The sequence below is a fragment of the Dromiciops gliroides genome, chromosome 2 (assembly GCF_019393635.1).
Source record: "Dromiciops gliroides isolate mDroGli1 chromosome 2, mDroGli1.pri, whole genome shotgun sequence".
NCBI classification, from domain to species: domain Eukaryota; kingdom Metazoa; phylum Chordata; class Mammalia; order Microbiotheria; family Microbiotheriidae; genus Dromiciops; species Dromiciops gliroides.
Window position 1 is genome coordinate 608,109,234 of NC_057862.1, and position 12,543 is coordinate 608,121,776.

The 12,543-nt window shown below is 38.1% G+C and overlaps 1 protein-coding gene across 1 annotated transcript in view; it reads right to left on the minus strand.

The window, feature by feature from the left end:
* The window catches only part of CAMKMT (calmodulin-lysine N-methyltransferase), a 512,023-nt gene that overhangs the window by 476,936 nt on the left and 22,544 nt on the right, over window positions 1–12,543 (minus strand). Inside the window, exon 3 of the mRNA XM_043983087.1 lies at window positions 2,140–2,204. Within this exon, the coding sequence (XP_043839022.1) occupies window positions 2,140–2,204 (65 nt within the window). The remainder of the gene's footprint in view (window positions 1–2,139; window positions 2,205–12,543) is intronic.

Consider the following 12,543-nt stretch of genomic DNA (forward strand, 5'->3'; position numbering starts at 1 on the left):
AAAAGCATGCACAGACTTCAGCAACTTCTAGAGAATAATATCCTTAGGAGGGCACTGGGATATGAAAACAGGTAAAGGAACCTAAAAAATGGAAGAAAGAACATCTAGGCCAAGATGAGGAATGGAGACACAAGTTTCCCCTTAGAAGATGTACAGCAGGGGGCAGCTAGGTGGCGCAGTGGTAAAGCACCGGCCCTGGAGTCAGGAGGACCTGAGTTCAAATCCTGCCTCAGACACTTGACACCTTACCAGCTGTGTGACCCTGGGCAAGTCACTTTAACCCCAACTGCCAAGAAGAAGAAGAAGTGGTGCAGCAAATGTTTGACTATATATATGATGAATATCTTAAGAATTCTGCCATCTGTAAATTTATCTTTTTTTTTATAAGTCCTCATTCTTCCCATATCCCCTTCCCTTTTAAATCATCCAATAAAATTCCTATTTGAAAAAAAAATAATCTTTGTGTTGGGTAAAATAAGGAAAGAAGAGATTGGTCTATTGTAACTAGCCCCAGAGAACTAAGGAAAGCAGAGGACCCTGTAGATGCTATAAGAGACTTTGGGTGTAGCCTTTTAGAATATAAAGAAAATCTCACCTCCTTATTGCCTGGGTAATTTCTTTACAGGAAGATGCTCCAGAAAATGTTACCTCTATGAAATTATCATTTTGTGGTCATTGCCACAAATAATGCCCCAAACTCCTTATTTATATTTTATATAATGCTGCCAGCTAGTGGCCCTATCTTATATTGAACCATTGACAGTAGCATTTCATAGTTATTTCAACTACTCTGCTACCTATGCTCTTTGCTGTATGGGTCATTGCTGAACTACAGAAAGGTGAGTTCACTTGACAAATCCTATTTACCAAGGAGCAAAAGGAAACTTTGCCACTCCTGCCTCACCCCCAAAGGGGCATATATCTAACTGGGAAACAATTGTGAACCTAAGAAAAAGTAAGATTATGCTCTCAGATGATATCATAAATTGAACATCATACATAATCTTACCAAGCTGTCTTCATTTATCTTAAGAAAAACAAAACGCCTCAAGCTGAATATTTTTGACCATTTGCAGAGAATTTTACAGAGGAAAAAGTCACAAGAGCTTTTCTTCATAAGAACAAGACCCCTCCACAAAGTATGTGCACTATTTAAAGAGTATATATGTTGTCCAAATATTGTTTGAATTAACAAGATGCAGCCTATGGATGACAGTTTTGGAAAAAAAATTTACAAAGATTGTCATTTCTTTGTGTAAATGTATTATTTCATTATTACTTATGCCAGCTCAAAGAGATCTCGCTCTCTCTCTCTTCAAATTCTTCATGAGGTAGTTGTAATGTAGTAAAAGAGCAATGGATTTAGAGTCATTAGGCCTGGGTTCAAATTCTGGCTCTTTTATTTGCTAATTTGCTATCTTGGTCAAATCCCTCCAGTTTCTCATCTATAAATAATGAGTAATTCTTATACTATCTCACAGGCTTGTGAGTAAAACGATCAATTAACAAACATTTACTAAATACCTACTCAAAAGTGCTCAAAAAGCATTTTGTAAATCTGAAATTGCTATAAAAATGCCTTATTAAAATAACTGATTGCAGTACATTGTCTTTGAACTTAGCACCTGTTGCCCTGTCTATGCCATATGCTCCTCTTCCCTTCCCCACTGCCACCCTTACCCCATTAGAGTATAAGCTACTCAAGGATAAGAACTGTTCCTGCTCCCTCTTGTATGCACAGGGCCTAACACAGAACCCTGCACATAGTAGGGATTCAAGTAGCAAAAATTACCTCTATTGGATTATATCTCTACTAAAGAAAGATGCATAGTTAGATGGTCAGATTAAATATTTACTCTCTCAATATGTCCTCTGTTTATCAGGAACTCAGATGTTAAGCTGATGCTTTGATAATTTCCCTAATAGAGACATTTCTTTACCTATAATTTTAAAAATTTATTCCAATAAAAGGAAGATGGAAGTGAAGGGGAGAAAACAGATTGACACTGCTAATCAAAGAAGTTTCTCCTTTAATAAATTCTGCATCTATATACAATTAAAATGTTAGTAAGAAAAAGCACATTGCACATTCACTATAGTAAAAATTATAAAAAAGTAGAAAACAAACTCGCAACTTACAGACATTCCCTGTGTTGTCAAAGCTGGTAAAAATATCTTCAACATTTATAGGCCCTTGGTTATTCCTGGAAAGTAAAGATTTTCTTTAATATTTGTGAAACATCAACATTCCTTAATCAAAAAAAAGTCTGAAATTATTATTGGTCATTCTTTGTATAGCTGCCATATATCTACAGATAAAAAAAAATCTTCCATAGGATCTCAGATTTACAGCTGGGAGAAACCTTAGAGTCAATCAAGTCCAATCCCTTCATTTTACAGATGAGGAAACTGAGATCCAAAGAGGTCAACTGACTTGCCCAAGATCACACAGCTAAGCAACTGTCTGACACAAAATTCAAACCCAGGTCTTCTTGACTCCAAGAGTACCCAATCCATGACACCATGTTGCCATCCTTTCAATTTCATTTTCAGAAATATTTCATGCTCACTAAAAGGAGAAAAAAGAATTAACAAGAGTGAGCATCTAGTCTTAAAACAACTGCTGATATCTATTGCCATATGAAAAAATGCTCTAAATCACTATTGATTAGAGAAATGCAAATTAAAACAACTCTGAGGTACCACCTGACACCTATCAGATTGGCTAATATGACAAAAAAGGAAAATAAGAAATGTTGGAGAAGCTGTGGAAAAATTGGAACACTAATGCATTGTTGGTAGAGCTGTGGACTGATCCAACCATTCTGGAGAGCAATTTGGAACTATGCCCAAAGGGCTATAAAGTGGTGCATACCCTTTGACCCAGCAATACCACTATCAGGTCTTTTTCCCAAAGAGATTGGAAAAAAGTGAAAAAGACACACGTGTACAAAAATATTTATAGCTGCTCTTTTTGTGGTGGCAAAGAATTGGAAATTGAGGGGATGCCCATCAATGGGGGAACGGTTGTACAAGTTGTGGTATATGAATGTAATGGAATACTATTGTGCCATAAGAAACGATGAGCAGGCAGATTTCAGAGAAACCTGGAAGGACTTACATGAATTGATGTTGAGTGAGATGAGCAGAATCAGGAGAACATTGTACATAAGTATCAACAACATTGTGTGTTGATCAACTGTGAAAGACTTAACCCTTCTCAGCAATACAATGGTCCAAGATAATTTCAAAGGACTCATGATGGAAAATGCTCTCCAAATCCAGAAAGAAAGAACTGTGGAATCTAGGTGCAGATCGAACCATACTATTTCTATTTTTTGTTGTTGTTTTTCTTTTTTGAGGTTTTTTCCTTTTGCTCTGATTCTTCTTTCACAGCATGACTAATGCAGAAATATGCTTTATGTGATTGGACATATATAACCTATATCAGATTGCTTGCTGTCTTGGGGAGGGGGGAAGGAGGGAGAAAAATTTGAAACTAGAAATCTTATAAAAACAAATGTTGAAAACTATCTCTACATGCAACTGGAAAATACTAAAATACTTTTATGATTTAAAAAAGCAACAACTGCTGAAATCATCAACATTGTAGCATTCTTTGCAGACTTTATTGGCACCAACGACAAGGCAGGACAGCTGCACAAACCATGGTGAGCAGGCAAACCAGCGAATGGACGGCATGTGTGTTCTTGCTCAGAATGTTTCCTTTACCTAAGGTTCAGGCATTAGCATCACTGTGGAGTAAGGTTTAGCTAAAGTTCCACACCTTGTAGAACCCTCAAGGACCAATCTTGCCCCCTGGTGAACTCGATGAGAACTAGAAACATGGCAGACAAAATCTAAATTACAAGCTATTAAAAATAGGAATGTGGTAGATGTTTATTTGGTTTTGTATGCATATGGCACTTCTCACAGCAGTAGTGCATCGTCATGCACAAACATGTCAATGTGGCATGTGATTTGAGCTTTTCCCCCAATAATGGAGCTAGCTAGCTAGCACTTAGATGGCATAGGGATTACCTGTAGGTGTATCCACTTTTTTTTTCAACATTTTGATAACTGAATTTCAATATAATTGATTTTCTTTGTAATTCTATGTATTTTACTTTATAACATTTAAAAACTGTTTTCTGGGAAGGGGCCCACATCCTTCACCAGACTGTCACCAAAGGGATTAATGACACAACAAAGAAATGTTTTTTTAAAAACCATACCTGAGAAGCATGTTAAGGTTTGCAAAGAAATTTTCATGTTATTTCATCTGATCCTAAGACCAATCCTTGGAGGTACATACTATTATTTATCCCATTTTATTAACAAGGAAACTAAGGCCAAGAAAGGCCAATAGTCAATAAACATTTATTAAGCCCCTACTATGTGCCAGACACTGTACTTCTTAAGTAAATTACTCACAGTCAAATTGCTAATAAATGTCTGAGGCAGGATTTAAAGTCAGGTCTTCCTCACTCCAAATCCAGTCCTCCAACCACTACACGATGTAAGCAATAGGTTCTATTGAACTAGACATGCATGTCGGCCTGCTCAGTCATGTGATCAATGACACATATTTGTAACAAGATGGTTAACTGGGTTTGGGGTATAATTTGTGATTGTGTAATTGAACAAAGCTAACTGGGAAACGGTACAAAAAGTAATACCTTGGGGGCAGTTAAATGGCACAAAGCACCAACTCTGGATTCAGGAAGACCTGAGTTCAAATCCGGCCTCAGACACTTGACACTTACTAGCTGTGTGACCCTGGACAATTCACTTAACCCTCATTGCCCTGCAAAAGAATGGCAAAAAAAAAAAAGAAAGAAAGAAAACAGGCATAGACTAATGTGCCTTTGGTGGAGCTATGAATTGGTCCAGATGATTTTAGAAAACAATTTGGATCTATGTCCAAAAATTCATTGAACCATGCTTAACCCTTGACTCAGAGACACCAATACAAGACTAAATATCTTAAAAAGATCAAAGAAAGATAAAAGGAATCCATATATGCAAAAATATTTATAGCACCTCTTTGTGTAGCAAAAAACATAATTATGGTTGTACCCATCTACTGGGGAATAAACTATGATATATGAATATAACAGACTATTATTACATTGTGAGAAATGAAAAAAGAGATATTTTCAAAGAAAACTAGGAAGATTTTTATGAACTGATGCAGAAATGAGAAAAACCAGGAAAAAAATTATAAGCATCATAAAGAAAAATAATTTTGAAGAGAACAGAAGTAGAGCATACTATTCTGTCAGGGGAAAGTGATGGGCTCAAGATGTAGAAGGAGACATACTTTTTTAATAAAGCCATTATTAGGAATTTGCATTGCTTACTATACATATTTGCTATAAGAATTTTCTTTTTCTTTTGTTTGTGTTCAATTCAGGTGGGAGGAGGTAAGAGGAGGAAAAAAATTAATGCTCATTAATAGAAAAAATTTAACTTCTTTTCAAGAGCACTGCTAGGAGCTGTAGGTACATGGGTAAGTTCTGTGCACATTTTGTTTGAGGGCCTGAAATAAGTCACTGAAGCTGGTGGGGGGGGGTGAGGGGGGAGAGAGAGAGAGAGAATATGAATGTGTGTATATATGGATAGGAACTGGACTTGTTATTGCACTGGTATAGGGAACTCCCAAGTGAGGAAGGTACGTCTACCAATGCAGGAGGTAGACGTTCTCTGCAACTCACAGTCTTACAGAATTACTATGAATACTGAGAGATTTTGATTTGCCCATGATCACACAGCTGTCACATGTCAAAGGAAGAACCTGAACCCCAGGAATCCTTGCTTCAAGGATGACTATGCATTCTCTCATGGCAATTGTTTTGTTGTTGTTGTTGTTATTGCTGTTATTCTTTGTCCTTCATTCTCGAAGAAGATCAGGACATCGGGAGGTGATGTCATGACTTGAAGTGAATTGAATTTAAGTGAGGGAGGGCTGTGCAAAGTCACCAGTAGCCTCACTCTCTCTTCTAGAGCCATCTAGATCCAGTGGCAAGATGTACATCAGGACGACTGGAGATGGCCCCTGATGTTTGAGGCAATCAGGGTTAAGTGATTTACTTGCCCAGGATCACATAGTAAGTGTCAAGTGTCTGAGGCCAGATTTGAACTCAGGTCCTCCTGACTCCAGAGCCAGTGCTGTATCCACTGTGCCACTAACCTGTCCCAATCATGGCAATTAATCAGATGACTGAATGCCTAAGAAGTTTCTAATCAGTCAGTCAAATAGCTTTTATTTAAACACTTACTTTGTGCCAGGAAGTTAAATACTGGAGACACAAAGAAAGGTTAAAAACCACTCTCTGCTACTAAGGAACTCACATTTTAATGGAGAAGACAGAATCTAAATAACTAAGCATATACTAGACATGTATGGAGTAGATGGAAAGTCATCTTTAAAAGCAAGGCACTAGGGGGCAGCTACATGGCGCAGTGGATAAGCACTGGCCCTAGATTCAGGAGTACCTGAGTTCAAATCCGGCCTCAGACACTTACTAGCTGTGTGACCCTGGGCAAGTCACTTAACCCCAATTGCCTCACTTAAAAAAAAAAATTAAAAAAAAATAAAAGCAAGGCACTGGGGCGGCTAGGTTGCGCAGTGGATAAAGCACCGGCCCTGGATTCAGGAGTTCCTGAGTTCAAATCTGGCCTCAGACACTTGACACTTACTAGCTGTGTGACCCTGGGCAAGTCACTTAACCCCATTGCCCCGTAAAAAAAAAAAAAAAGCAAGGCGCTAGGAGAACCCAGAAAAACATGCTACAGAAATTGGGATTTGAGTTGAGTCATGAAGGAAGTCAAGAAACTAAGAGACAGAGGTGAGGACAGAGGCATGGGAGAGAGCCAGGGTAAAGGCACAGAGATGAGAGACTCAGCCAGTGTAATGACACATAAAAAAATATGTAAAATCAAAGAATGTTCTGGCTGAAAGGAATCCTAGAGGTTATTTAATCTGGCCCCCACGGTTTATGGATAAGGAAACTGAGGAACAGAGGCTCACTGCACTACCGCCTCATTTGTGTATTTCCCTAATAAATGGTTCCTTCCCTACTGCCTTCAAAAGTAATGAAGTCTCACCCATCCTTAAAAAACCTTCACAACATTGTACACAGTAACAGCAACACTGTGCAATGATCAGCTGTGATAAGCTTAGCTCTTCTCAGCAATATAATGATCCAAGACAATTCCAAAGGACTCATGATGGAAAATGTTCTTCACATCCAGAAAATAGAACTGTGGGATCTGAATGCAGATTGAACCATACTATTTTTACTTTTTGTGTTGTTGGGGTTTTTTCTTTTTCTTTTCTGAGGTTTTTCCCTTTTTTCTGATTCTTCTTTCACACCATGACTAATGTGAAAATATGTTTGACGTGATTATACATATATAACCTGTATCAGACTGCTTGCTATCTTGGGGAGGGAGAAGGGAAGGGAGGAAAGTAGAAAAATCTGGAATTCAAAATCTTACAAAAATGAATGTTGAAAACTACCTTTACATGTAACTGGAAAAAAAAATGAAATGCTCAACATTTTTTTAAAAGCCCTTCACTCATCCTAACAATCTCAAAGTATCTTATTCTATCTCTGCTCCTTTTCTTGATCAAATTCCTTAAAACTCTACACTTACTGCCTTGACTTCCTTTCCTGAACTTCACCATGCAACTGAAACTGTTCTCTGCAAATCTACTTGTGCTCTTTTCACTGTCAAACTGAATAGTCTTTCCACAATCTGAACTTACCACCAGATGCATATGACACAGTTAATCACTCTTTCCTTTGGAATCCCCTCTCTGGCTTTGCTAGACATGGCTCTCTCCTGGTTTGCCTCCCTTTCTGACAGCTTTCCCAATCTCCTTTACTGAATCATCATCCATATCATGCCTCTGACTCTGGGTCTTCCCCAAGCCTCTGCTCTGGGTCCTCTTCTCTTCTTACTCGATATTGTCTCTTTGTAATCCCATCAACTGCCATGGCTTTAGCTAGCATCTATAAGCAGATAACTAGATACCCAGCCTTATTCTATCCCCCAGAGTTTCATCCTGAAACACCAACTGTCTATTGGACATTTATTTCAAATTGGAAGTCCCAGAAACCTCTCATTATCTGACTCATTATCTTTCCTTTAAAACCTTCCCATCTTTCCAACTTTCCTATTTCTCTCGAAGGTGACACCTTTCCAGACTCCTCACTCTCCATCACTCCAAATATCCAGTTCCAAATTCTGCTGTTTCTACCTTCACAACTTCTCTCATATCTGACCCCTTCTCTCCACTTATATAGCTACCATATTAATTCAGATCCTCAACAGCTCTTGCCTAGATTATTGCAAAAGCCACCTAATCGGACTCCCTGCTTCAAGACTCTTAGCACACCAGTTCATCCTATGCATTGCTGCCCAAGTAGTTTTCCTTAAGCCCAGATCTGACCATGTGACTCCCCAACTCAATCAGCTCTCGCGGCTTCCTTTTACTTCTAGGATCAAATATGAACTCCACTGTTAAGCTTGTAAATCCTTACACAATCTGGCACCAGCCTATCTTTCCAGAGTCTCATTGGATATTACTCTTTTTCCTGCACTCTGCAATCCAGCCAAACTGGATTTCTCTGAGTTTCTCACACAGGACACTATATCTGCTGTCTCTGGGCCTTTGTAATGTCTGTCCCATAGGCCTGGAACGAATGCTTTCCTTACTCTGATTCAGGATCTCTCTTCCTTTCGGTTGCAATTCATGTACCATCTTCTGCATGAAGCCTTTCCTGATCTGTACTCTCCCTAGCTCAAATGCTATACCCTCCCTCTCAAGCTATCTTGTATTTTTTATGCTCTCTCTATAGATAGATAGATAGACAGATAGATACATACATACATATAGATATACATATAGATATAAAGATAGATATAGATATGTATAAAGATATAGATATACATATATAATTTGTATTTATTGACCTAATTTTTTATATTTTGCTCACATCTAAAAAAATTTAACATTCATTTGTTAAAATTTTGAGTTCCAAATTCTATTCCTTCTTCCTGTCCCTCCCCACCCATTAAGAAGACAAGCAATTTGAAAAAGGTTATTCATGCAAAACATATTTCCATATTAGCCATGTTGCAAAAGGAAACACAGACATCCCCCCAAAAATACAAGAAAAATAAATAAAGTTTTAAAAGTATCCTTCAATCTGCATTCAGACTCTATCAGTTCTTTCTCTGTAGGTGGAAAGCATTTTTCAACATAAGTCTCTGAGAATTGTCTTGGATCATTGTATTTCTCAGAATAGCTAAGTTATTCACAATTGATCATTGTACAATATTCCTGTTACTGTGTACAGCGTTATCCTGGTTCTGCTCACTTCACTTTGCATGAGTTCATATAAGTCTTTCTAGGTTTTCTAAAAGCGTCTTGCGCATCATTTCTTATAGCATAATAATATCCCATCACTATCATATACCACAACTTGTTCAGCTATTCCCCAATTGATGGGCATTCCCTCAATTTCCAATTCTTTGCCACCACAAAAAGAGCTGCTATAAAGATTTTTGGCCATATAGGTCCTTTTTCCTTTTTCTTTGATCTCTTTGGGATGGAGACCAAGTAGTATTATTGCCAAGTCAAAAGACATGCACGGTTTTATAGCCCTTTGGGCATCATTCCGAATTGCTCTCCAGAAGATTTGGATCAGTTCACAACTCTACCAACAATACATTAGAGTCACAGACCTTATACTTATGCTGCATAATATTATATATGTGCTTATCTCTCCCAGTAGAATGAAAACTCTTTGAAAACTGAGACTATCTCATCCTTTGATTTGTATCTCCAATACCTAGCACAGTCCTTGCACACAGTGAGAACTTAATGAATATTTGTTGATTGATTGATACACAAACATGGTGGTACACAGATATATCTACATGGATGGAGAGATGCATGGATGGAAGGGAGGAATGGATAATGGGAAGGAACTGGTGGATAGAGTGATGGAGGCATGGATGGAAGGATGATATAGTTCAGTAAATGTAGTGAAGTGCACAGAACCAATCTTATTCCTTAGTAAGGAAGTTTCTTTTGGTGATAACATTAGTCACAAAGTCAAGGACTCTTCACTGTTCCCCGAGTCACCTTCTTCACTAAAGTGTGGATTCTATAAGTCCCTCTGCCTTCAGGCTTTCAAGTTGAGGTGGCAATGAACATAAGGGAAAAGTTGTTTTGACATTATCTCTACTAGCTTCAGTATTGTTGTATTTATAGTAGTGGCACTTAATATCAAATGAAGTTGCATTTTTTTCTGCTATTCAAGAATTTCAAATCTTCACTTCAATTTTATCTCAAATGAGATAGTATTTATAAAGCTCTTAGTAGAGTGCCTCCTACATAGCAAGAGCTATATAAATATGATTTGTTATTATCATTATTACATTAGACTTTCTCTCTAGGTGACATCATGTATAGAGCACTGGACCTGGACCCCAGAAGATCCAAGTTCAAATCCCACTTGAGCACTTATTAATTGTGTGACCTTGGGCAAGTCACTTACTTTTTTGCTGACTTAGTTTCTTCCACTCTAAAATGGGGATAATAAGAATACCTATCTCCTACGGTTGTTATAAAGACAAAATAATATTTGTAAAGTGTTTTGCAAACTTTCACATGCTTAGAGTGCTACATAAGTGGTAGCTATTATTTAAAGATCAGTGTTTCAAAGGCCTTTAATTGACATTAACCTGATTCCTTTCTCTTATGTCAAGGAAGAATATGTATTTTCCAATACAATGACCAAAAAAAAAAAAAAAGATCTAAGGTTTTAAACAATCCCTCCAAGGTGGTCTAAAGTGCAAAGACTAATGGTTAGAGAGCAGGAACTGGAAATCTATCTAAATAGGCAATCCTTTCCATTTTCTACATTTAAATAGCACATATTTTGATGGCACCATACTCATATCTAGGTCTTGAACTGAGGAGACAACTGAGAGAACAAAAACAATAACTCATTCTTCTTCTTCTTCTTTTTTCAGTGAGGCAATTGGGGTTAAGTGACTTGCCCAGGGTCACACAGCTAGTAAGTGTTAAGTGTCTGAGGCCGGATTTGAACTCAGGTACTCCTGACTCCAGGGCCGGTGCTTTATCCACTGCGCCACCTAGCTGCCCCAATAACTCATTCTTCTACAACAATAACTACAACTACTGCTGCTGCTGCTGCTGATACTACTACTACTACTACCACCACCACCACCACCACCACCACCACCACCACCACCACCACCACCACCACCAACACTATCACTACTGCTACCACTGTTATTGCTACTATACCTTTATATCTCTGGAGACAAAACTCTCAATTTCTGATGTAAGAGCTGTACCTATGACATGTTATGGTTGTACAATCTACAGGCCATCAGACTGACTTTATACACAATTCCTCCCTGTCACTAGCCTGTATTACCTGAGAATCCACATGGCACATGCCATGATTTACATGTACCCTACAGCTAAAGAATGTGGCCTTTGGGGTTTTATTTTTCCCTGGAGAAGCTAGTTGTAATTTTGCTGCAGTGGGCTTTTTTGTATCAGAAAAATGCACCATAGCCAAAGACAATGTCATTCTTGACTTCTTGCCCATTCTACACTCCCAGGACAAGCAGAAAGTCAAGAGGGGCAGCCTTCTAATTCATCAGTCGCCATAGCAACAGAAGTCCTATACAAAGAATGGAGGACAGTTCAGGCCTCTCGGCTTTTTATGTACCTAAGACCTGTATACATTTATGAATGAATAACACAAGCACTTCTACAGTACCCAGTACAATAGAGGTACTTTAAAGCAGCCATAACATGCAAATTCCTACTACACTAAAATGAAATGTAGGCTTTAGGGGGAAAAAAATAATCCCAGGATTTAGCTATAAGTAGCCTCTATATAAGACCAAGAAGTTGTCTGGGGAGGGCAGGATACATTGCTCAAAATTTTTTTTGTATAAACATCTCTAATGATATATGAGCTAAAGACAACTTTCTCTACATGCATCCTTTTTTTTTTTTTCCTTTCTTTTAGTGAGGCAATTGGGGTTAAGTGACTTGCCCAAGGTCACACAGCTAGTAAGTGTCAAGGGTCTGAGGCCGGATTTGAACTCAGGTCCTCTTGAATCCAGGGCCGGTGCTCTATCCACTGCGCCACCTAGCTGCCCCTACATGCATCCTTTTTAATGGCAAAAGAGCCTCTTAGATGAAAATAATGATAAAGTGCCAAATGGTCAGGAAAGTTTTACTAATAAAGAACTTTAGGGGTCACTCATAAGTCAGTCCTCCCAATTTAGATTTTTTCATTCTTACTGCTTGCTTTGGAGTGGTTTACTATGTTCACGTGCACAGTTCCCTGACATCTTTTTTTAAGTTCCCTGACATCTTTCTTTGACTTTATCAAAGGTTCTCTTTAATGTGTTTTTTTTTTTCTCTACAGTAATTATTTTACTGATCTCACCCAATTCTATGTTCAATTATCACAT